The following is a 25,883-nucleotide window of genomic DNA, read 5'->3' on the forward strand; positions in this document are numbered from 1 at the left end:
GGAGAGAGAGGTCCCGAGAAGTAATGTCTTACATCATCTTAAAGAAAAATGACATTTTTCATGCCGGCGGACGCGCGGCGGGCTGACGTGGGCGCGCCTCCTCGTGAAATTCTAATCCGCAGCACGGGATCCGGCTCTAATGCACGTCGTGGATTATTTAATCCCCCTCAGCCCTGGCAGAGTCTTCACAGAGGCTTTTGCATTTACATTTTCCCTTTTTTTTTTGCCTCCACCCGGCTGACAACCCCCTCCCGCCCCGCGTCTTGCTCAATGACTTCTCGGCAGTGACAGCTCCCCCGAAAAAGAAATATAAAAAAAAAAAAAAAAAAAAAAAGATCATCATTTTTTTTTTTTTTTTTTTTTTTTTGGTGAAAATAATAAAAAAAAAAGCGTGTCAGATTTCAGCACCACGGACAGATCTCCGGTAGAAGGCTGCCCCCGGACGGGCCCTCCACGCCCACGTCCACGCCCACCGACCGGCACCCTTCACACATAGAAATCCATCCCATAACCTCTCTCCGTGCAGCGTGAATCCACGCACTGCGTGTTCTGACTGCGTGACGGGACAGGACGGGGCTGGGCCCGCTCCGTGGAGACGAGTGTGTCTCCATCTCTCCTCAAACACACTCTTATTCATGCAGTGTCAATACTTTGATTATATTTAGACATCATGTCATTTTTACTATCTTACTGTGTGCCTGTTATTTCTTTAACCGTTCTCTGCACGCGGCCTTTTTTCTTTTGTTTCTCTCTTTTCTATTGCTTATATCGAATAAGCATATTCTTCTCTATTGTCACTATTTGTGCACTTTTCCACATGGGAATGTTGACAATTAAATTCCCCCTATCTCGTCTTGTCACTAAGCCGTAGGAGCCGGTGAGACGCCGAGGCCGGATTTTTAAAGGGTGACGTTCCGCATCGTCCACTCCGGGCCGTGATTTGTAAATAGGTCATAAACGCGTCCTGCGTTTTGGACCGTTTGTCCACGAGGAGAATTTCGCCGCGACGGCGCCGAGAGAAGGTGCCGATGATGCCGAAGCACCCTTGACTTGTGGTTTTCGAGGAGGCGGCGGTCACGCTCGGCCGTTTTAATTCGGAGCGTATTGTGCCGGAGAAGGGTTGCTAAGCAGCGGCGGTGGGGATGCGGGGAGCGGGATTCAACCGGTGGGACTCGAAAGCTACGGCGAGCGGGCCGCGATACACCGTGATTTTTCGCGGGAAGGCTGACCCCGACGGCCCGAGACGACCCCTCTGCCGAGAGGAAGGAAACAAAAAGCGTTCAATACAAGGAGGCGCGAACGGTCCCTGGGGTTTCGGGGTGATTTGTTTGTCTAATCAATCCGGGTCTCCTGTATAACAGCACGGTCGGGCCTTTACCCTCCACCGCCTGCCTGCCTGCCTTCCGTGGGGCCGAGCCGCTCCCCCAACTGTGCCGTAAACCCCGTTTCTTATTCATATCACTCATCAGCCCGTTAGAGACGATTTCCCCGCCTCCTGTCTTGCATTTATTTTTCCGCTCGTAGCCCCTCCGCCTCCCGAGATAGACCGTCTCCTGCAAAAGGTTGATTTTCACACAATTTCAGCATGAAGAATGGAAGACGATGGGATTCCCAGCTGAGCGTCGGGTGAGAAAATCTCCTGTTATGTGGAATTGTCAGTTGTGTTGTTTTTTTTTTTTTTGAAAACCTGCTTTGTCTGTGTTTTGTAAACTAGAAAACATATGCGTAACACAAGAATATATAGACATTCCTACTGAGGGGCACTTTTTTGCAAACACGGCTTTGCAGATTCTCTCATTGGCATGAAAATACTCATTTATTCATGATCCACTCATCCTGCAGTGGGGGATGGAGGGAAGGGTCCACCCGAGATGGGCCCGCCAGTTGCTCACAGGGGCACATATGGGGACGTGCAACAAGGTCAGGGCCATGCGTGTTCCCCGGTGAACCGACGGCGTGTTTTTAAACCAACGCGGACACGGGGGAGCACCATGTTGGAATGGAACCAGGGGCCTTGCTGCTGTGAGGAGGAAGCGCTAACCACTGTGCACTGTGCCGCCTATAAAATACATTGGAGCACAAATATTACAGACTCTTAACATCCCAGCTGAGTCTCTAACTCCCTGTAAATTCTCTTGGCAAGCTACTCTTCCCAAATAAATGAAAACGGGTTGAACTTGAACATTTGTCTTGACAAATGGAATTGATTTTGCAGAGCTATTTCCTTGTCCCTCTGGTTTTTAAAACAAGGAGGGGACGGGGGGGACGGGGGGGGGGGGGGGTGGGGGGGAGTACCTCTCACTTTTTACATTTCACAAAATGAAGCTGGAAAGAGTTTTTCTTTTTCTTAAAAGGAGGAAAAAAAAAATAAAAAAAAAATTGTTTTTCATTTCTTTATGGATGCATGTGTGCCAAACACTATGTCTCTTCTTGAATCCCCAAATGAGAGCACACAAAGGAAACCAAAATGATTATGCATTAATTATTCATGTTTACATTTCAGCACTCAAGCAGAAAATCCTGGCAAATTTAATTTGTGTCGAGTGTATTGAATGAATTAAATATATTTTCCACATGGTATGAAAATCCTGAAATAAACGCAATGGCTAATACAATATTCGTAAATACAATGCTCTCTGCGTGTCAATGGAGAACATCGTCGCCTACTGCTATGCGGTATCGTAATACCGTAATTAACACCAGCTACCAATGTGACTTTGAAAACGCAGTGTAACAAGGAGCGATGTCATTCTCTAGGGTAAAAACACTAGTTATGAGAGACATCATCTCATTTAAAGGTGTTTTCCTGTCCCTGGCTCAATCTTTGCTTTAATTCTGGTGAACAAAAGAAAAATCACAACAATAAAGAGTTAAGATAGTGCAGCGTTTTGGTCGGGGAAACACCCGTGTGACGGTAAAAGGTGTGTTTAATGAGCAATAGCTGTTGTTGGCCACACGAGTCTGCAATACAACTAACTGTTCCTGCTCAATTCCAGGTAGAACAGAACTCACTGCACCCCGAAGCACACACACACATCATTCCCAGCCACCCCGAAATCCCACAGAAAACAAGCATCAACATAAACCCCAACATTCGTGACTCAAACAAATGCATCGATCGAGCATCATAAATGTGGCATCAAATATCAAAAAATACAGTCGGACGACGCGCGGCACACAGATCGAGCCATACCTGCGTGTTATTCTACATTATCATGAATGTAAGCAGCGTCACTGAGCCGTCAGACCAAAGCGTCGATACGTGGATCGGTGTGTGTGTGTGTGTGTGTGTCGGGGTCACCTCACAGGGCCACGGTGCCAGATCTACATGTGACTGTCACGGCTCTCTGGTGGTTTGTCACGGACGTCTCTGGCGGTTTGCAGCACACAGCACTGCACACATTCACATTATCCCCCTTTTATTCCAAGGTCACCGAAGTGAATTTAAATAGACCGTGACCCGAATAGGTTCTTGAGCTGTTGCATGAGCGCCACGTCAGGTTCCGCCTTTGCACGGTGCGCTTTACACCTAATCGTGTCCAGGGAGTTCTACGTGTCTGCAGCAGAATGGCAGGAAAACATCATTTGAAATGTTTTGTTGGAGGTCGAAGTTGCCCTTTTAGTCCGGCTCACCACACGGTGCGTTTCCCCCTGGCGGCCAGAAGGGGGCGCTGCGCGTTGTAAACACGTCAGCTACGGGGCTAGCCCGTTCAATTCTCCATTTTGTATGTTTTCCAGGAGGTTAGCGCCTACTTTCCTAATGGATAGCAGGGACTCGTCGTCGATGGGTCGGTTTTAACGCACTCCGAATGTCATATTACCGCTCGGACGGATTGAAGGGACGCGAAGAAAGTCGGCGGCTTCGGCCCGGGTGGTTGTTTTCGATTTCCCGAGTCATGTAGCGACGAGACGACGCGAAAGGAGTTAACAAACAACGGCTCAGTGTGCGTGTTGTGGACTGCCACTTTCAACCAAAACAATGTTGACAGACGACCTGTGGGCACACATCGACGACCAGTCATTTCAAGGGTAAATATGGCCTTTTTTTTGTCTCCGCAGCGAGTCGGAAGAACCGCGTCGGAGTAAGCTAACGCCACAGGGCGAGTGTGCCTTTAGGGTGACCGGACAGCCCGCGTTAGCATCACTGTCACCGACATTCCAGAGAAATGTATGCACGCAGTCATCGTAAACGTTAGCCACGTTGCTACTTAGCATGCCAACCATTAGCTGTGGGCTAACGTTAGCGTAGCTTTGACATAAGCAAACTTCAACCGTGTGTGCGTGTGTTGTTTTATCGGCGGAACCCCTCGTCAAATGGGCGAGATTTTATCCGCGCTTTTGCACGGTTTTGCACGGCTATAGGTTTCCCCGTGTTGTCGTTGGGGTGCTCGCCGACGAAGCGAGTGTTAGCTAGCAAGGGCGCGCAGGGTGTCGTGAGGACCTGTGAGGGACACTCGCATGCGTTTTGCTGAACCGTGGAGGAATGCATCGCCCTCTGCTCGTTAGGGTTGTTTTTCGAGTCTGATCGCTGTCTGTCTTTCTGTCTGTCTCTTTACCCCCACATAAAGATGGATAAAGGTGGAGTGAAGAAGATCACGTATAGAAGAGATGACCATTTAAGCAAATTGGTCTACACTGAAAGCCCCGTGGAGGGAGGTCCCTTGAAAGTGGCTCCTCACAGTGCAATGTCCATCGCCTCTGCCACTTCTGTTGTTCTTCCATCCAATCCGTTGATGCAGCCAGGACAGGTGCCCAACGGCCTCAACAGCAGTCCCCTTCCAGCGGAGCTCACCTCCGCCTCCATCGCCGCCGCCGTAGGCGCCTCGCGGGAAGACTCCCAAAGCAGGAGCCTGACCAAAGAGCAGAGGCCCCAGCAGCAGCAGCAGCAGCAGCAGCAGTTGCTCCAGGCGTCCGCGTTCGGCCGTCAGAACCTGGTCGAGTGTTTGCCGCAAGTGGAGGCCTGCATAGCAGACCTTACCCAGTCCTCCATGGATTCGCTCATCGGGGGATCGGATCCCAATTTCTTCCCGGTGAAAACAGAGGATTTCACTCTGGACAAAGGAGATCAGGATCCCATCGACCTGGATCATGCTTTTGAGCACATCAGCAGGGACGTTGACGTGAACCAGAAGTTGTTCAATGACAATACGCTAGATCTTCTCCACGATTTCGAGCTCACCGGTTCACCCTCAGATTTTTACGTAGGCGACGATGCTTTCCTCTCCACTCTGGCAGATGATTCTCTGCTCGCGGAGGTGAGCTCGGAGAGGGACATCAAGCCTGTGGTCACGGAGAGCAGCAACGGAAGTGGAGCCGTCTCGGTCGCCCTCAACGGCGGTAGCGTCACAAGTCCGAATCAGTCCAACTCTAGCATATCCACAACCGCCACCTTAACCCCTACCGCCGCATTGTCCGTTTTGGTCAAGAAGGAAAAAGATGCCGGGTTCATTCAGCTCTGCACCCCGGGTGCGGTTAAACAGGAGAAGATGTCTGCAGGCCAGAATTATTGCCAAATTAGTAGCACGTCCTCCACAGACCTGCCCAGCTCGAGCCCCATCTCTATCTGCGGGGTCAGCACTTCAGGAGGACAGAGCTTTCACTTTGGACTCATTCCAAGCAGCTGCAACGAAGCACAAAAGCCGAAAGATCAGAAGCCAGCGTCTAGCCAGTATCTCACGGTTACAGCTATCGGCGGGCCCTGGAGCAGAGGCCAGAGCGTCGGGGAGACCTCGGGCATGCAAAGGGCCAGCGAGGCTTTCTCGAGCTCGCTTGCGTTCTCCGGCAGCTTGGCCAGGTAAGAAATGTTTGCCGAATCGCTTTCCGTTCAGGTCTGACGGTGTAACCCCTGAATTCACGGGAGTCTCGGCCATTTCCGTCATCAGTTGATATTCTAATGTGCCACATTTGTAGTTGTGTTATTTGACCTCCAAAAGACTTGCTCTGACAATATGCCATTACTAAATGAGGCCCTTTAAGGAAAAGACTCTGAGAAGCATTTGGATCATGCTGATACTGTTGTGCATTTTGTTTTTATTCTTCCTTGGTATTTATTACATCCTTGCGGTCATGAAAAAAGTCAACATTGCAAATGAAAAAAAAAAAGCCATAAGTTCAGAGCTTTCGCAAGGAAGGAAAAAATTAGTCACAATTGTTTACCTTGACTTTCCAGTTGTCACCCAAGTATTAACCAAATTGTCCTAAGCTCTGTATGTATTTCAACAGAAACATGTGTAGACAATTAGCTTAATAGAAGTCAGACATTTGAAGGCTCTTCAAGTTGGCATGAAATGTGTTGCTGGAAAAAAAAAGTTACCATAGATGAATTCAGTCTAATTTAACTTGAAAATAGTGCCACAATCGTTTGATGTCAATACTGATGTCAAGGTAATAGTCTTTCACCAGGTAGAATTGAATTTGGCTCAGTTCTTCATCACATTGTCATTGAACAGGTTTAACCTTAGAAAATGGTTTACGGGTGAAAAGTTTACATTTGCCAGCATCTTGTTTGCTGAAAGCAGATGGTGGTCATGAAAGTGTACATCAATCGATGCACAGGTACACCTCTAAAAAGCCAGTACGGCCCCTAAATTCCACATTAGTTTGGGGTAACTAATGTCTGAATTCTTCTCCGTGACCTTTACGGTTTTCCTCGTGTCGCCGCGGCGCTTTGCATGAATGTCCCAAGTAAATGTCTTTGACTATTTGTCGAGTCACTCGTAATCATCCTAGTCATCTGATTATATTTGGAGCACAACACTGTTGCAGCAATTACAAGAAACAGGGTTTCCGCATCACTGCCTTCCTGCAAAAAGCTCTATAGTGTGATGTAAACACAAGTTTGGTGGGTGTATAATGGTTGAATATCAGTATGGTGCAAGTTAGATCGCTTATTTACAGAGGACATAATAAAAGGGTCAACAGAGGTTGGTCTTCATGCAGCCGATATGTGTCATTGACTCGGGTGTAATGTGCTTCCACGGAACACACAATTGATCCTTCAATAGGATGCTACCAGTTATGACGGTCAAGCCAGATTTAAAAAAAAAAATTGAAAAAAAAATGCCGGCACAAAAAAAAACCTACGATGGCTTGTTGGTAGTTAATACAGTTCAGCTGCAGGAAAGGGCCACAATCATAGGCGCGGTTTTTCAGAAAGTGTACGTCCCAGCAACTTAAAAGCGGATCCAATGGTATATGATTCCAGAGTCTAGAAAAGGGGCAGGTTGGCCGCTGCTCAAATGACGAGGAATAAAACAGAGGGTTTATCATGCGGGGAACGACCCATTACGTCAGAGTCTGCGGGTAGAACGGCAAGACCCGCGTTACCTGAAACGAGAGGCAAAACAAACAAATCAGTCAACGTCCACACGGTTAGGACACCGAGCCCCCCCAGCGTGCCGCACGTCAGCCAAAAGAAGCCCGCGCTCGGTGATTGGCCGCATTCGATTGACTTCAGGCGTTCAGATCGACACCACGGATTACCTGCATGACAACTTGAAACACGGAGAAGGCTGGGGGATCGCAGATATTTTGATTTAAAAAACAAAACGAAACAAACAAAAAAGCGTTTCCCCTTTTTGTATGATCGCAGTCATGGCGGTTGATATTTTTGCACCGCACAAAAACATTAAAACCTAAGAATAAAACAGGCGACCGACTCTTGATTTGTTATGTGTCAACAAACACAGAACAAAAGTCATAACCCCGGCTCGTTGCCCACCAGTGTGCCTCGAGTCTCGGATGAAATTTCTCGGTCCGTCCACTCACGTTTTGAATATGCGAACCAGGGTGGCGGCGCGTTGGTAGACTGTCCGTCATAAAAGCCCAGAGTTCACTGCATTTGTGAAAACGTTTCCTAGCGGAATATAAGGCACGCCGCTGTGGAGAGTGTGTTTATTTTATATCCGCAACCATGTGTTCACTTTTCTTTCGTGCTGTTTCTACGCTGCACTTCAGCAGATCTGTTTTTATAGTTCCCACTACTCTTTGAGAGTAGCAAATAAAGAGTATAAATCAAAAAAAAAAAAAAGGCGAGTTGATATATAATGCTTTTCAACGTGCTGTCTTGAAAAGGTACCAGAGACTATTTTGACAACTCTATAAGGATGTGTAATGTGTTTTTCCCCTGAAATGGAAGAGGTCTGACTGATCTTTTTTCAACGCCGCCGTCGTGAAAACAAGTCATTTATCTCTTTCGGTGTAGTTTGTTTTTAGTCTGTTTGCTACGCTCTATAGACGCTCTCTGCGGCTCACGAGGAAGTCCCGGTCTGATTGTGGGGGTTTGCTGCTCGCATTTTAGTGCTAAAATGAATCGGTGTTCCTTGTGTTTACTTTGTACCGCACCATCTCTGCTGTCAGCAGGTGAGAGTCCATTCAACAATATGAATGAAGGAAAGCCAGTCTGTACAGTATGGCGAGGCCCCCACTTGACAGGAAATTCTTTCTGCATCTGGAACAGTGAATAGGGCCGCATATTCTTCACAGACTCGCTCATGTGATTATGAATCTTGATTTCTCCGAGGATTTCTTTCCGGGTAATTCCGCTTCGGACGAATGAATGTATGGAGTCTTGTCACAGTGGGGTAAGATGCGGCCCCACAAAGTGTCTATTGTGTGGTGAGTCCATTGCTGCCCTTAAGAGTTTTACGAGTTCGCCTGTAGAACCCACTTCCATATCCGTCTCGGTTGACAGACTTCAGGTTCGGGCTCCGGGTTTGAAAAAAAGCGTCTTTCGTTCGGCCTCCTCCGTTCCCTCCGTTAGCGCCTGTCCGTCCCCGATCGGGCCAGGTGCGGACACACCTACCGTCACGAGTTGGCAGCTCGGTACAAGTCTGGGGGAATTAAGAACACATTTGAAATTCTTACATTTCAGATGGGACACGGCTCATCCCTTGATTACCTCTGGTTAACATAAATAGTGTCATTAAATCAAATAGATCCAGGCTGTGTCAGCCGCTATAGACGGGGAAAAAGTTAGCGAATCCCCAAAATCATGGGGGGGTTTGGATTGTTTTTTCTATTTTTTTGTGTTATGAACTATGAATCGACAACATGTGTCGCTCTCTCATGAGATAAATGTAGCTCAAACGGCACCGCCCCTTCCCTTAAGTCAAAACGGTATTTATTCAGAATTCTTCCGTGGTCAGCTCAGATGTCACGAACATAACAATGTTTTTAATCCACGCCGGAAAATTAGACTCATTCTATACTTGGCGTGGCGGTTTAATGTTGTTTTTTTCACAGTTTGCATCTTGTGGGTCATAAGTGTGAATCGTAAAAGGAACATTTGTTTCGCTGTGTATGTGGCCCTGTGATTGACCGGCGACAGGGTGTACTCCGCCTCTCACCAACGCCAAATATGATTGGCTCCCGCCCTCTGCGATCACGCACACAGGCCGAGCATTATAAATAGCACATAAATGAATGAATGAATGAAAGCAAAGCAGTACAATCTATTGATGTCTCGAGTGTTTCTGACTTTCCGAACCACACAGAAAAGAGTAAAAGCAGTGACTGTTTTGCATATTAACAACACAGCTCGCTTTTCTCAATCCAAAAAGATAATCCGGTCGGATCATCTGAAGAAGACGTCATCAAAGAAAATGGCGACATTTTGTGCTAATCAAATATGACATCTCCGTTCCTGTGATCCTCTAGAAAAAAAAAAAAAAAAAAAGAGTAATAGATATAATCTGTCAGTGGTGCACGACTCCAGCGAGATATTTTCCTGCCGCTTGCAATGAATTGATCGTTGCCAAATTAATGTGACCATCGAAAACAACCAGAAAAAGACATCGAGATGAGGGGAAAATAGCGTCGGTCACTTGCATTCCAGGTGTGAACTGACATTTTTAGTTGTCTGGCTGTCATTGGATCAATCACGTGTGAATTGAGCCTCTGGTTCGGTATCTGACAGGAAATGATCAGATTCCAGTCACCCTCTCAAGCATGCACGCAGACGCTTTGTCACCAGAGCCGCAGATGTGGTTTTGTCGCCTTTTTTTTTTTCATGCAGTGATGCGTTGCGTGATCCTGTTGTCATGCCAATCTGACAGTGATTTCAATGCGCCGCGGGAGGGATGAGGAAACGCCTCACCTTCATTTCATATCTTGTTTTCCTTGGCTGTGAGGATGGGTGAAATTGCGTCATGGTTCTATAGCCGGTTTGGCCCGCGCGGGTCTCGGCTCATGACTTAATCCGGCGTGAGTTTTGCATCCACCTGTCAGACATTTAGCGCTTGGAAATGAGCTGATGCGGCTCCGTGTGGCGTTGCCACGGAGTCTCCGTCTCCTCCAGCTTCGCCGTATTACCGCTTACGCTTCCTGCTGAGGCCTCGGCGCCATTGAGCGTGTGAGTTGCCACGGCCGCGGAGTTTTGGATCGGAGCGCCGAGGCGGCTTTCTGCGTTCCGCCCGGCTACCTGGTGCCGCGAACGCAACCAGATGTCTCGCGCGTCACATCAGTTTTCCATTCCGTGTCCATTTTATGCATCGGAGTTTAATTGTCTGACTCACTTTTATGACCTGACTCAGTGCTTTGCCACGAACAATTGCCCAAGCTGCTTCGCCATAATTAATGCCCCGACATGTTTCAATCCTGCGGAAATACACACCCTTATCCTATGATGTTTTTGGTTTTTTTTGTGTGTGTCAGAATCAGATAAACAGCGGGTTCTAATGAAACTGCAGAAACAATACTTCTGGCAGTTGGTATCTCAGCTCATTTAGTTGTCCTGCGTTATATAACCTTTGTTTTTATGTAACCTTTGTTTTCGAGTGGAGTCAAAGTTGTGGGCCAGAAGTATCCTGTTTCTGACCTCAGCAGCTCACCATTTTGTTCTTTTGACCAAATAAGAAACATTAGGCGTTATGTAACGCATAGAACCGCAGCTAGTAATGCATACTAACCTTAACTAGAATTTCGTGAGTGCTTTTGGACTAATTTTGCGCAGGAATTACGGGATACTTTCGGAGTGGTAGCGTTTGGCTTCAAAATAATTCCTGGTACAATCCTAAATACTCTCAGCCATTGCGTGTCATTTAACCAGTCCTGCAATAAGTCTTACGCGCCTCAGGCTGCGCTCTGGGAAGTTTATAAGCACACCTGACAATGTCTTCAGCAGTTGTTAAAACGCAACAGAATTTTACACGTGGGAATTTTGAGTCAACCCTGGAGACGTGCTGTGACTCACCGTCGAATAAACCTTTGAAAGGAAAAAGGCATGGAAATAGAGCTGCTGTGCGAAATGGCCCGGATCTTCCTCTTACAATCGCTTAATTAATTTGGAATAAAATCACGGTCCATATCACAATTTGCATTTTCTGGAAATTGAACGGACACACTTCATAGACTTGACGACTGCTTTGTGAAGAAACTTTGTGTGTATTGAATATCGCATTTATACTGTACATGTGTGTGTTTGGCTGTTCCGTCAAAGCCACATGATAGATAAATACTCCTCGTGTGGCTACGGTCATTTCATCTCAATTTGCATTGTGATCATGTTGCATTCTTCCTTTTGTCTTCTAGAATTATTATTGATGTTGCATATAAAAAGAGGCTTTGGACAGGGTTTATAGCCAGCAGAAGAACAATCAGCTGTAAGGGTAGGAAGTCCCATCTGACACTGTACATTAAAAATCCAGGTTTTAGCTTTTCGACCGTCTTCCGCAAAGTATTCTCCGCATTACGACATCGAGGAAGACGTAATCTCTCCATCTGCTGTGACCCGGGATAAGCTATGAATTCAGCGCACAGTTGTTGTGACTGATTTAGTGCTTTAACTAATTCAAAACTGTAGATTCAACTGGTGTTGGTGAAGGAAAAATAGCGTCAGCAGCTTGTGGCATCAGCTGCGGTTTGGTCTCTGACTGTATACATAGTGATCCTTTGTCTGCTCATATTTACCCAAATATACTCGTGTATCGTTTATATTTAGTATTTTATGAATAGAATCAGGCCTGCCCCGAGTGATTATTAAGTGCTGATTCTTTCCTCATCCGCTGCTCTTGCTTGCTTCCACATAAGAGGGCAAAGAACCCAATAGTCAGCACAAGCTTTTAGCTGCTTTAAATCACCCGATACGATTTTGGTTTGTGTGTTCGTGACATGCGTGTCTGTTAGCGTTGTGGCCTGTAAACGTGTGTGTGTGTAGGAGTGTGTGCGCGTGTGTGTGTGTGTGTGTGTGTGTGTGTGTGTGTGTGTGCGTCGAAGTGCTGTGCAGGCAGGCGGACTGCTGAGCACTGCCGTGGAGCTCTCACTCTCATGACCTACTTTTCTCCCGCCTTCCCACAGCTGGCGCCGAACGAACACACCAGATCAAATGCCAGCCATTCCACTCACTTTTGTGTTATTACCGCATTCCCCTGTAACCACAGCTTTTTCATATTCACTTATTGTTTTGTTATGACTCTGAATAGCCCTGTTGAAAGTACTGTATAGGTTGGGAGGTATAGCAACGGTTGAGTGTGTGTGTGTCTGTGTGTGTGTGTGTGTGTGTGTGTTTGTGGGGGGGGGGGGGTGCTTTCGTCTTGCTTATTTCCAGTTGTCAAGTCAGCAAATTCAAAGTTTAGGAGTGGGTTCCTCCCACATCCAGCGGTGTCCAGCTGAAGGTATTATCGCTGCGTGCACAGTAGTAGCGAGCGGCTAATTCGTTTTTAAGGCCAGAAAGCCACCTCCCACCTACACACTCACTGACTGCCCTCGTAATGGAAACCGATATGGAAACGTCAATCCCTTGTGGTTATTTTTCTCCTGTTCCATCATGGATTACATTAAATATCGCTCTCAGATGTTTGAAGCCAAGACGTAGTTCCTGCTCGGGTCAATAAAATGGGTTACATAAATGTCAGCGCAGTGAGAGGGTGGCTTTTAGACAGTGACGGGATCTTCGGGTTTACCCTCAGGTAAAACAGCTCGCTAATGCCGCGTAAGAACACGCAAAACCGTTGTCTCCCATACATAGTTAGCGGTCGGTAAAACGGCCCAAAGATTGTCCCGTTTTCTGTGGAATCAATCCATCATTTTTCTGTCCAGATACGCCGATTTATCACTTGCAACAAAGCGACCAGTCGCAATGATTAATGTGGCACATCCTGCGGTTTTTATCAGCTTTGATACGACATGACTGCTAATGTGTCGTGATGGCATTTGGGCTTTTTCCAGAAAGAGCTCAGAGTAGTTTCTACTCCAAGTGACCCAAATTGTTTTTTTTTTTTTTTTTTTGTTTTTTTTTTTCACTCTTGTGATTTTTGAGGTGCTCACATATCTCCTAAGTCGCTCACTAGAAGAAGTACATATATATGTGCCACTCCCCCTGCATTTTGCACCCGCCGTTGCAATGAAACATGGCGGCACACACTATCCGGCTAATTTCATTGTCTACGAAGCAGTGTTTCATTGGGGAGAAAATGATTGGGATGTGATATAGAAGTATCACACAAGTAAACACATTCTCTTCTCCATAATTAAAGCTCTGCACGGGAGAAAGATTTAGTGTGTGCAGACCAGTTCCCTTTTCTATTTTGGTGGCTCTTACCTCGGGGAAGGAGCACTTCCCCCTTCTCCTCCTGCTGCTCTCCTGCACACACTTGAAGTTTTGGTAAATATCAGGCGTGCTGAACTTTTTCGTGCAACCGGCCAGAAACACATGCGTGGACTTAAAAACTTCTCGAAAGGAATGGCGCTTTTGGACTCCTCTGTTTTTTTTAGGTTGCCAGGAAGGGAATTGGCTACGTCTGTATTTTCGAGGGGGAAAAAAATGAATACACCAAGAGAGAGAGCAAACGTGTGATTGGTGCGATCGTCTCTTTGGCCTAGTTTTTTTACTGAACTCCCCGTGTTTTATCTAAAACACAGGCGCCATACATCCCCCGCTGAACAAGAGGCTTGCAATTTTTCATGCGCATGCATTCAGCCTGAGCAAAGCATTGTTGTCATTCTGTTCATCTTTATTCAAGCCTTTGACCGGACCACATGTAGGCAGAGACAATCTGTTGGAATAAATCATTCTCCTGTCTCATGCGGGAGTTTATGCGTTTATTGTTACTCGGCCCAAAGGAGGTTTAGCGCGACGATGTCGGCTGCCGTTCGCAAGGAGCCTCGAAGCACCGATCGATCCGTCGCGTCTCAAAGGACAAATTTTTTTGGCGTCCTAACGATATCCACCGCTCGCCCGAGAAGAAAAATGCACAAGGTTGTATAGTGCGGCAGCATACCAAGTAACCCACGTGACCCTCGTGGCTAAAAACGGATTATGAATAGTTAAGCGGGGCACTAGGCCAGCGGCATTATAGCGAGTGCGTGACGCGGCTGGCCTCAAAATCTAGGCCGATCGATTATGCACCTACGAATGTGAGCAATTATCTTCCTCGGCGCTGCCTTTGTCGAAATCGAGGCCCTCCTGAGGAAGTCTATGCTGTTGTGTTGCAGCCGAACCCTGACCGATAGTAAACTCCGAGGGAATGTGAGAACTTCCTGTCGACTGCAAATACTTCAACAGATGGTTTCAAAAAGAGGAAATTCAATCTCCCCGCAGTGTTGTGTATCTTTGATTGTTTTGTCTCGGGCCCGTCCACAAAAACAAATGTGTAGTTTGTGTTACGGTTTAGAAGAAAGCCGTCGCGTTTGTTTAACACCGAGCGCCCGGGCTACTAGAAAACAAATAGAAGATGTAAGCATTTTTCCTCCTCAGGCGCCCGTCGCGGTTGAAATATATATCAGCGACTGTAATTGGATTTGATCCAAACGCCCGGAGGATCTCGGTAAAGCCGTCGGCGGACCGGTGAAGGACGTCGCCCCTCCGCACCCTCGGACGTAAGCGTCCCCGTGGGCTCGGTGGCTCCCTCCCTGGCCCCTGCCCGCCCCTCCTGTCCACACGCCCTCTTTTGGACGCTTCAATCTTTGTGAGAGACAGATGGCACGCTGACATCACAGAAGCTCAGGGATTTTATCTGAATTGTATTTACCCTGTGACCCTTCACCTCTGTTGTCACTATCTATTTTCGCCCGCGACTCACATGCTCCGACGCACAAAAGACGCCGCGATGAATCGTTCATGCGAAAATTCCTCGCTTTTGTTTTTTTTTTTACGTTATGAATTTTGTGCCAAGATCATTTCTGGAAGGTACATTTTCATTTTTGCACATTAAGCATGCCTCACCTCAAATTAAGCATTCATTTGCTTTTTGGCATCTTCGGCGCAGTGGAAAAGACTGTAAAAACAACAATGATAAATTATCACCTCCTAAAAATATTTACGCAAAACTCTCAATAGTAGCTTATTCACGTCGAGCGGACGGAGAACAGCGAGCACATTCATGCGTATAGGTCTTTCGGGCGGTTTGGAGCAAACTCAGCTCAGTCGGTGTATTTGTGTGATATTTATCGGGTAAAACGGTTGAAATAGCTCGTTCTTAATGTTTCTTTTCGCTGCAGCAGCAGCAGCAGCAGCTCAACTCAGCAGCTTTGTTTTTGCTCCCCCACCGCACATAGTAACACCTTTATCATCCACAGTGCTAATTACTACATCAAGCAAAATACCTGCAATTCATTACAGGCTATTGACCATTACTTTTTCCAATCCATGTATTCTGCCTCAAGTTGATTTAATAATTACCGTGGCCGCACAGTAGACAAATCGACAAACTCAAAAACGAATCCCTCATCGGGTCTGGAGTCGGCTGAAAATCCCCGACTTGACGGCAGCCCACGTTCCCCGCCGGATGCGGCCGTCTGTGTACGTCAGGGTCTGGCGAAGCAGAGTTCTGCTGATCCGTGCGGGGGGGCGTCCGGCTGCCGCCCGAACGCCGACAACAGCGAAGTCAAATTCACCTTTATGGACCGGACGGGGCGTTGTGTGGCTGGCTGGCGTCTGTTTGCGGGTGTTTATTACTACGGCGGAGCCGGCAGGGTCATTAGATATGCGAGTGCGTGGAACGAAAACGATAGTGATGATTTTTTTTCTCGGGCCAACCCGCGCTCTAATCTGTCCTAACATCGCGCTTTCGTGCCACCTCATCAAACCCGAACCCTCGGCGAAGGAGACCCGAAGCACCGGGACAGAGGAACCTGGTTTCGGTTACTCGAAAAGCTTAAAAAAAGCCAGTGGAGAGAAAGAGAAAGCTGTGGCGAGCAAAACCAAACGGACTAAATTTCAGGGAAAATGCACAATAACTCACCATCTTCTCCTGTCTTGACATGGTTTATTACATTGGTTTCAGTTTTAAACTCAGCAGCTTCTTTGTTGATTCATCGACAGCTTTTTTTTTTCTCCAAAGCAAGTTGATTCACAATAAGTTTAAAATAGCAAGTCATATAAGTGAATGTTTCCCTGTAAACAGGCACACCAGTGTGACAAATTTGGAATTTGTGGTTCTTTGGTCATGGTGCCTATCGTACAGTCTGTTCTTTACATTTCTATTTTCAAAAGAGTTGAGATTTTCACTATTCAGCTTGGGAGAGGTTTTTTTTAGGGGGGGGGGGAGCTGTGATACCCGTGCAGTTTCTGGATAATGACGATCGGAATCAGAATGGCTTTATTTATTCGCCAAGTCACTTTACAACTACAAGAAATGGGCTTTGGTTTACGGCGCTAAACAGACAAGTGAAAATAAAGCGAAATCAGGGGGGTCGTGGTTGGTGGTGCAAAATGGCAAGTTGTGCAAAGCAGTGCAATAGAGTTGTAGGGACACTGTCAATGGGGGACCCGAGCATTGTTGACCGGAAGGAAAAAAAAAAAAAAGTGTAGCGCATTTGTGAAAACCCAAATATGTGAACGTCTCTTCCTGTGAGAAGCGTGTGCGTTTTGTTATTTAGTGTGATTTATTTTGTACTGCTGGCTGTGTCCATTGGTCATTGCGCAATCTTCACATTTATGGGCCACGGTGAGTTGTCGGTGACTCCTCCGGGGTCTCCGCCTGATTGTTTTTTTTTTTTTTTATTATTATTATTTGATGGTTTGTAGTTTCACTCGGGTTTGTCCTCATCCCGCGTGTCCCGCTTTCTCGCCAACAGCCCCCAGACGGTGTAACCGAGTGAACTTGGACTCTGTAGAGACCCTGTCAAATGATTTCCTTAGCGGTTGCACACATGTGGACACATGGATGGAAAGACACAGTTGTTGCTCAGCTCTGAGCGTTGTCTTGTTTTTTTTTCTCTCTCTCTGGCTGTGGCCTCTGGGTTCCAAAGGGGGTGTGGACCTCTGATGCACGCATGCAGCAAAGCCAAGCGACCTCCAGTGGCGCTTTACTGACAGCGCATCCTGGGTTCACTCAGCAAAGGAAGATAGATTTTAAGATAAAACTTGTTTCCTTGTGAACCGGCCTGTCGGTCCTCGTCCTGAGGGGAATGGATAACACACGTTAAGTGGACATTTATGAGTTATTGATTTTTTTTTTTCCTCCTGTCGTCGGTTGAAAAGAACTGCAGAAATGTAAATATGATTTGAAGCATGAACGGCATGACTCATAAATATGACCGTAACAAAGGTTTTTTTTTATGGATGATAGAACATATTTATTCATAATAGTGCGTTTAAGTCAGGGAAGTGTGGGAGAAGTTAAAAAGTCACGTTTCTCTCTGGATTAACGCCTCTCCCCTGCCTTCGCTCCTCAGTTCTACTTCCAAAGAGGAAGGGGGCGCCGCTCCGTCGTCGACCCAGGGAAAAAGCGGAACCCATAAGATCTGCCTGGTGTGCTCCGACGAGGCGTCCGGGTGCCATTATGGCGTTCTCACCTGCGGCAGCTGCAAGGTCTTCTTCAAGAGAGCCGTGGAAGGTACGGCGCCCGGGGTTTATTTCTGTTCGACGTCGAAGCGCATTACTCGCTTATTTACGAGTCGTACGTTTTGCCTAAATGATTTGGGGCGTCATTAGGAAGAGAAAAGTCTGGTCGCGGGTAATGAGTTTTTCGCCCCGGAGCGTCTGAAGTGAAATAACAGATTAATCGTTCTCACAGGGCAACATAATTACCTGTGCGCCGGGAGGAACGACTGCATCATCGACAAGATCAGGAGGAAGAACTGCCCGGCGTGCCGCTTTCGCAAGTGTCTAATGGCAGGAATGAACCTGGAAGGTACGTAAAGAAGACCTCAACCGTCTCGCTTCCCGTCTCCCGTCACATCATGGCCGCATCTGTTTGTCCGCCGTCCTCCGCAGCGCGTAAAACCAAGAAACTGAACCGCTTAAAAGGCTGCCAGCAGAGCAACCCGCCGGAGGTGATCCCCTCGCCGCCGGTCGAAGCCCGCGCGCTCATGCCCAAGTGCATGCCGCAGCTCGTCCCGACCATGCTGTCCCTCCTGAAAGCCATCGAGCCGGACACCATCTACGCCGGCTACGACAGCACCCTGCCCGATACCTCCACCCGCCTCATGACCACCCTCAACCGGCTGGGCGGCCGTCAGGTCATCTCTGCCGTCAAGTGGGCCAAGGCTCTGCCAGGTCAGCGCGGCCGTGCTCGCCGTTGGACTGTAAAACGGGTGTAAATAAGGGACGGCAAGGGTTTACGTCTACTAAAGACAGATCTGGCATTTCTTGATCCCGGAATCGAGTGTGAGTTCATTGGATCACGGATGGCGTCGTTCTTTCGAACCCTTTAGAAAACACCGCCGTACCCGGATCACGTGAAAGGCCGATCAAACGTCTCCGCCGCATTTTGGCGTTTTTACTTATGAAATAGCGATTCCGTGTAGAACGAGTCGGACAAATACGTTCGAATAACGGGTTGTCACATTCGGTCCGGGTGCCTGTCTCGAAATGACCCTTTTATTGATTTCTCTCAAATCCAGCAGTTCTCGCGCAGCCGGCGACACCCCTGCATAAGTACGGAGACGATTTGCTCCGAGCGCAGCCGGGCGGGTCGTCGAGTTTATCGAAGGAAAATACGGGTCCTTCTGATATGGCTGAATGTTTTTGAGATGATTGCTGTTTTTAACCAAGAAACAAAAGAACAATAGGCAGTTCCTGTGCCAGTAAACCCATCGCAGTCCCTTATTATCGTATTATCTGTAGCTCCGATCCCATATGGGATGACCCCGTGTGGAGATATAGAACGGTTCCCTCCTATTCACGCTTATTGGCGACTTTGAGTCTTCGTAAGCCTACCGGACGTTTCGGACGGTGGGAGGAAACCCACGCGGATGCGGGGAAAGCGTACCGACTCTTTCATTTGTAGACCGTAACTTCATAAACAGGCTTGCGTGGCATTTGAAATGAACAGATATAATTAAATGAGTTCAAACTGTGAAAAAATCCCCCTCGCATAATGAAATCCATGTGCTGACGTAGCACCTGCATCCTGTTATAATTGTTTGTTTTATTTGGGGGGGGGGGGGGGTGAATTTTATCTCCTTAACTCCCAGCTGTTGTCACGCCTCCTCCTCTTTCCCCCCGTCGGTGGCAAAGCTTCGGTTTGGTGGTGACGCCCGTGTTTCCACGTCTGCGCCCCCAGGTTTTAGGAACCTCCATCTGGACGACCAGATGACCCTGCTGCAGTGCTCCTGGCTCTTCCTCATGTCCTTCGGCCTGGGCTGGAGATCTTACCAACAGTGCAATGGCAACATGCTGTGTTTCGCGCCAGACCTCGTCATCAACGAGTGCGTACCGATAAGTCTTCTGGGCTCGAGTCGCCACCGTTGTCGGATTTTACGTGAAAAGCCGCGGCTCCGTAAACTTGTCAAGACGATCGCTGCTCCGTAAGTGTCCGTAAAAGGATTCCGTCGACAACGAATGGAACACGGACGTGATTTTTTCCAGAGCACGAGCAACTTTATTATTTCTTTTTTTTTTTTTTTTTTTTCCCCCCTCGCCACTCTGCCAGCATATATCGCCGCGTGTGCGCGCCAAGCCGGTATCTCTTGGGGAAGCCGTGTCTGTCAGCTGTCATCGGCCTTTCATTCCCCTTAATAGATGCGATGACTGTGTGTAAACGCTGCTTTCGGTGGCGTCAGCCTGCACTGTCACCAGACTCTTGGCTGCGAAAAGCTTTTTTTTTTTTTTCCCATCATCTCAAAAATGAATATCAAGTTTTGGCGATCCGCCGTTTGAAGGGCATACGCTGTATACGTTTTGCTCTCTTAGACCGAAAATGAACTGGAAGCCCACTGTTCTCAACCGTGATCGATCCATAAACCGTTCATTTTATTTGTAAACGTTATTGAATGTTTTCATGGTTGTCCTGTGATTCCAGGGAGCGCATGAAGCTGCCCTACATGGCAGACCAGTGCGAGCAGATGCTGAAGATTTCCAGCGAGTTTGTGCGGCTCCAGGTTTCCCATGACGAGTACCTGTGCATGAAGGTGCTGCTGCTGCTCAGCACAGGTGGGAACACACACACACACACACACACACACACACACACACACACACACACACACACGTGATGACAGCGCCATTGCAGAGGTTACTTCAGGCCGAGGTCCCGACTGCGTGTGCGGTCCTTGAACGCCCCGTCACAGCACCTTCCAGAAATGGGATTTTCTATAGTTTTGTAGTTTTTCTACCGCCCGTTAATAACGGGCGCGATTCGGTGATTGACAGACAGCTGCCTCCTCAGGCAGTCGGTGTCACGGTTGTATTCCGGGGAGTATCTGTGTCATGAACGTAACACGATGTCTTGTGCGAGCTACTACGCCGCGCTCGCTCGCTCGCTCGCTCGCAGACATTTTTAGATGGTAAACCGTCCCTCCTTTGCACTCGGCAGCAGAGGTATTAATAGCCGAGGGAGGAAACGCCGGCGATCCTGGTCTGCGTGCCTGACGCCGTCGTTTGTCCCTCCCTCGCAGTGCCCAAGGACGGCCTGAAGAGTCAGGCGGTGTTCGACGAGATCCGGATGTCGTACATCAAGGAGCTGGGGAAGGCCATCGTGAAGCGCGAGGAGAACTCAAGCCAGAACTGGCAGCGTTTCTACCAGCTCACCAAACTCCTGGACTCCATGCACGAGGTAGGGGCCGACAGAATCCGCCGTCGGGATGTTAAACCTTCGTTTTCCGCGACGTTCTCAACCGAAAAGGAAAACCCGTTCTCAAGTGTGCCAGACGGGAACAATCTTGGCATAATCACAACGCTCTCTTGGCGTCCGTTCCTTTGCTCGCCCGCACGTCCCCGCACGTGTTACTACGGCGAGTAGCGCTGTTGTACGCACACATGTTGATCAACATATGATTTAGGCGCATATATATGCACCTATTTTTATATATATATATATATATATATGTACCGTAATTTCCGGACTATTGAGCGCACTTCAATATAAGCGACACCGGCTCGCCGGTCGCTATCTCGGGCTTCCTCCTGCGCACTGAAACCGTCAAAGTCGTCTTCTTCGGTGTCGGAGTTGAACGGACTCAGAGTTTCCCGGTCGTTTCATCGGTCCGATGTGACGAGGATAAACGTTTTAGCGGCGTGAAGCTCGTTAGCGTACCCCCCCAAAAAAACGTCCATATATTAGCCGCGGCTAATATAGTTGCGGCTTATCGTCCGGAAATTACGGTATATATATATACTGCTGAAAAAAATAAAGGGAACGCTTGAACAACACAATGTAACTCCAAGTCAATCCCACTCGTGTGAAATCATCGTGTCCACTCAGGAAGCGACACAGGCTCATTTGGACTTGTTTTAAGGACATGACATCAAACTTGGATCAGCCTGGAGTTTGTTTTTACACTTTAATTTTGAGTGTGATTCCTAATCCAGACCTCCATGGGTTGATACAATTGATTTCCATGGATCATTTTGGTGTGATTTTGTTGTCAGCACATTCAACTGTGTAAAGAGCAAAGTATTTCATAAGAATATTTCATTCATTTAGAATCTAGGATGTGTTTTTTAAGTGTTCCCTTTATTTTTTGGAGCAGTGTATATTGTTAACACTGTTTCTTACTATCCCCACTGTGGCCAGGTGAGAGGAATATTCTCTCTATTCTATTCTTCTCATCGCAAAATTGCAGCTCATTGTTACGCTTTGCCAAATAATCTGGCGGTTCTTACATCGCCCGTTTGACGCCCCCGGCGTTCACCGCGACCTTCCGTGAATCCTGTTCTCACCCACCGTACGGATTGGGTTTTGGTGCTCGGTTTCTGGGTTTCTGAACGGCGAGCGTGTGTGAATCACCGCCCGATGTCTCCCGCGTGTGCGCAGATGGTGGGCGGACTCCTCAGCTTCTGCTTCTACACCTTCGTCAACAAGTCCCTGAGCGTGGAGTTCCCGGAGATGCTGGCGGAGATCATCAGCAACCAGTTGCCAAAATTCAAGGCCGGGAGCGTCAAAGCGCTCCTCTTCCACCAGAGATGAGTCGGCCTCGCGAAACGGACTCGATGCCTTAATACACACTCGCTTCCGCCACCCGCCAAACCCCCCACCCCACCCCCCCACCCCACCCCCACCCCGAGGAGCCACGACCAGAGGAGTGAGCGGCGCGAGGCGAGGCCTGGACGGCGTGGCGAGAAGGGAGTATGCAACTTTTGAGCGGAGCCGCGGCGAGCGGGGAAGGCCGGATTAGTGCAGAGTCTAAAGACGTAGAGTGTAACGAGTAAGACTAGTTTGTAGGATAAACCGATAATCACAGAAAGAAATAGATCCACCTCGTCTCAGGTTTCTTACCTTTCAAACACACAACAATACCTAAAATAGATCCACAAATATCTATACACAGGTTCTGATAGTATTTTCTACATTTTCAAAATCTGAACAGTTTATACAGTTTTACAGGCCTTCGTTACCTGGAAAGGTAACGACGCTTAATTAATAACACGCTCTTAAGTAGGCTTATAGACTGTACGTCCATTTATTTGTTTTTATAAGAGGTTGTAATTCAGTTTTTATCCGGTCGCCGCGCGGGAAACGACGCTCCCGTCTCTCGTCGTCGGACAGAAAAAGCCCAGTGCTTATTTTTATTCTTATTTTGATAGGACACGAGGAAACAACTCAGCCGGATTTCACAGGACGACCTCTCCTACAAACCGACCTCGTCTAGGTTTACACGCGTTTTATTCTAAAAGGGAAAACATAAGAAAACAAACGGGGAAAAAAAAAAAAGAAAAAAAAAAAAAAAAAACGTGCCTTTTTTTGCGTCAAACATCATCTCTAGCCATTTCTTCCTCCCTGTCCAGGGCACGTGTCCATCTGTACTTTTGTATTTCCTGCAGTCGTGAGCGGAAGGCCGGCGGGAGCCGGCCGAGTTCACGTTTAGGGCTCGGGTTGGTAAAGGTCGCGGCGCCGAGGCGGCGGGCTTACAGTTCGGCTTTGCTCCGATCGCACGTGTCGTCGCGTTTTTCTCTTTTTCGTCAAATGAAAATGAACTGCTGTTTGCCTTAATAGGGTTTTGCGTAAGCACGGAACCGATTCACCCTTATCTTTTTTTTAATTTTTGGTCAAATCGTACGATGTATTTCTATCGTTCTATTTTCCGCGTCTGGTCCGGCAGCTTCTCGCCGCGCGTGGCCGGAAAGGACGGGAATCGCCGTGTTAACTGCCGGCGAGAGCGGATCGGCCGGCGCAGCTCAAGCACTTTAATGACATGCTGAGAACCTGCATCTTCCACTACTGGACGGGGCTGCGAGTGGAAACCCCACACAAAAGCTGTCGCTCTATCTCACCCTCCGCCCCCGTCCGGATCTGCGTCACGCAAAACAAAACAAAAAAATCTTTCCAAGAGCCGAACTGTAAAACCGCACGAACCCAAGACCGTGACACGGGGGGACGACTTCCACGCCCGCTGTAGTTTGAACCTTTCCCTTTAAATGGCTCTGTGTGTGTGTGTGTGTGTGTGTGTGTGTGTGTGTGTGTGTCTTCATGTGGTCGTCCGGTTGACGGTTCAAAACCCACTCCTCGGCAACTCAGGCACTTCCTTCCCCGCTCGGCTTTAACAGACTGTGAAGAGAGACCGCTTGAATGTGAACAGGTCTCCATGTCGCGACGCCGGACCGACGTCACCGCCTCCGCCATCACGCGCCCGCCAGGTGGTTTGGCCCCGCCCCCACCTTTTCCCCACGACCACAACACGACAGAATGTTTGCGTCGACCAATCAGAAAAGATCTCGTCGTATTTGCATTTAGCGCCGATGTTGGTTTTGAACAGACATAGAAAGAATCTGATTCATCAACCTTTATGAATAATTGAATGGGTCTCTTACACACACACACACACACACACACACACTTGTAAATAGCCAATTATTTTCCTACAAGTGGATGTTAAGAAATGATCCTTAACATGTTTCATTTTTAATTGTTAATCCCAAGTTGCATATCTGGCGCAGCCGCGGCCAAAACTTCCCCCCCCCGTTTCCCCCCCGTGCCTTTTTTACACTTGTCGGGAAATTTGTCCGGAGAAGACGAGAAGGTGGACGTCCTTTGTGTTTGTGTAGCAGGGAAGCGGGAAATCAGCTCCACGGCGAGAGGTGGAGAAACGTCGACAAGCGTCGCCCGCTAGACTCCCGTCGCAGTCGTTTCCTTCGCAAGTAGATCGCTGTAACTACTTTCCAAATTTTTTTTTCTAAATAAAAAGAGGCTTATTTATTTATTTATTTTTTACATTTTTCATTTTCTACCGTCTCAACAGTCAGAAAAGGGTTCGCGCGCAATACTTAAAGTCGGGGTCCGGGCCCCGACGGTTTTGAAAGTTTCGAAAAAACGAAACCGCTTCTCGTCATCCGAAGGTCGCGGAGCCGGAACTCGCTTCCGCCGCGGACGAATTTCCCGACAAGTCGGCACTCGCACTTCCAACCCTGTTTCTACAGCGCTTGGGTTTCAGGTGTCGCCGCCCCACAACTGCTGCCGGCCCCCGAACCCCCGGAAACACCCCGAACCCCGTCGGCGGGTCAGCTCGCGGTTCAGAACGCACCCTTCGCTCTCTGGGAAAAACTTCGGTGCCAAACTGCCGTCTCGTCCGTTCACGGGGACGTCGGTCCGCGTTTGGTTTTCCCGGGGGAAGCAAAGGCCAACGGAGGAAATAACGACGGCCGGTAACCGAGCTTTATGTGTGAACGCCAGGCACGTAGATGGAATTACACACGACGACGTCCGTGTGTCTATGCGCGTGGTATTTTTAGGATTTTTTGTTTTGTTTTTTTAATCATTCTGGCCCCGGTCGTCGTCGTCGTCGTCGTGGTGTTACTCGTCATGTGCGTCGATTTATTTGTGTTCCAAGCACAAGATAATCCAGGTTCTGACACGAATGTGAATATCTGAAGAAGAATGAGTCTGTCTGGAATTGTAGGGGGGGGGGAGGGAAACAAAACTGCAACAAATACAAAAGTACCGCGAACGAATCGACCCCTCTCCGCCCCCGGCTCAGGTCCGTGAAGTTTTGTTCGTCTGACCCTCACCTTTTTCTTTTTGTGGCGATTCCTCTGATTCTTCTTCTTGAAATCATGGGTTACTTTCACATTCAGTGTATCCAACTGCTGCTGTTCATTGTAAACAGGTATATGTATATATATATATATATATTCATATATGTATACACACGAGTGTATATATATCTATATATATATGAAACCACACACTTGCCTCCTCTTCTTGCTCAGAAATGTATCCTCGCTTTCTTTTTTTATACATTTTCAAGAAGAACAACTAAATATGCAATAGACATAACTGATAATCTACCACCTTCACATAACATTATGTGATTACTTACTTCCTCCTCCCCACCACCTCTGATATAAGCTATTTTTCCTACAGGAGATTCACATTTAACTTTACCTCTGCAGGCCAGATTTTCAGGAATAGACACATGTAGTTAGCAGACAGTCCACACCGACTGCAGAAAATAGCCTATTTGATATTTGACAACAAGGTGACCAAAGCAAGTACGGACAAATTCATCACATGTCAGTGTATACTGAGTAGGTCCTAGAGTCCTAGAAGATAAATGTACATTTCTAT

The 25,883-nt window shown here is 47.8% G+C and overlaps 1 protein-coding gene across 1 annotated transcript; it reads left to right on the top strand.

The window, feature by feature from the left end:
- The first annotated feature begins 3,719 nt into the window (after positions 1-3,719).
- nr3c1 (nuclear receptor subfamily 3, group C, member 1 (glucocorticoid receptor)) lies at positions 3,720-25,236 on the top strand. The gene is made up of 9 exons (XM_086158383.1): positions 3,720-4,029; positions 4,569-5,794; positions 17,614-17,774; positions 17,955-18,071; positions 18,155-18,436; positions 19,446-19,590; positions 20,184-20,314; positions 20,779-20,936; positions 22,137-25,236. The coding sequence occupies exons 2-9, from the start codon at positions 4,569-4,571 to the stop codon at positions 22,287-22,289; spliced, it is 2,373 nt and encodes a 790-aa protein (XP_086014509.1). The 5' UTR covers positions 3,720-4,029; the 3' UTR covers positions 22,290-25,236.
- The last annotated feature ends 647 nt before the right edge of the window (positions 25,237-25,883 follow it).

Source organism: Fistularia commersonii, chromosome 13 (genome assembly GCF_037954325.1).
Source record: "Fistularia commersonii isolate RoL2024-O1a breed Wild chromosome 13, RoL_Fcom_v1.0, whole genome shotgun sequence".
Lineage (NCBI taxonomy): Eukaryota > Metazoa > Chordata > Actinopteri > Syngnathiformes > Fistulariidae > Fistularia > Fistularia commersonii.

Coding starts and splice junctions, on each gene's coding strand:
- nr3c1 (XM_086158383.1), top strand. CDS start 4,569: ATGGATAAAGGTGGAGTGAAGAAGATCACGTATAGAAGAGATGACCAT. Junction 18,072..18,154: donor GGCAGGAATGAACCTGGAAG/GTACGTAAAGAA, acceptor CGTCCTCCGCAG/CGCGTAAAACCAAGAAACTG. Junction 20,315..20,778: donor GCTGCTGCTGCTCAGCACAG/GTGGGAACACAC, acceptor CCTCCCTCGCAG/TGCCCAAGGACGGCCTGAAG.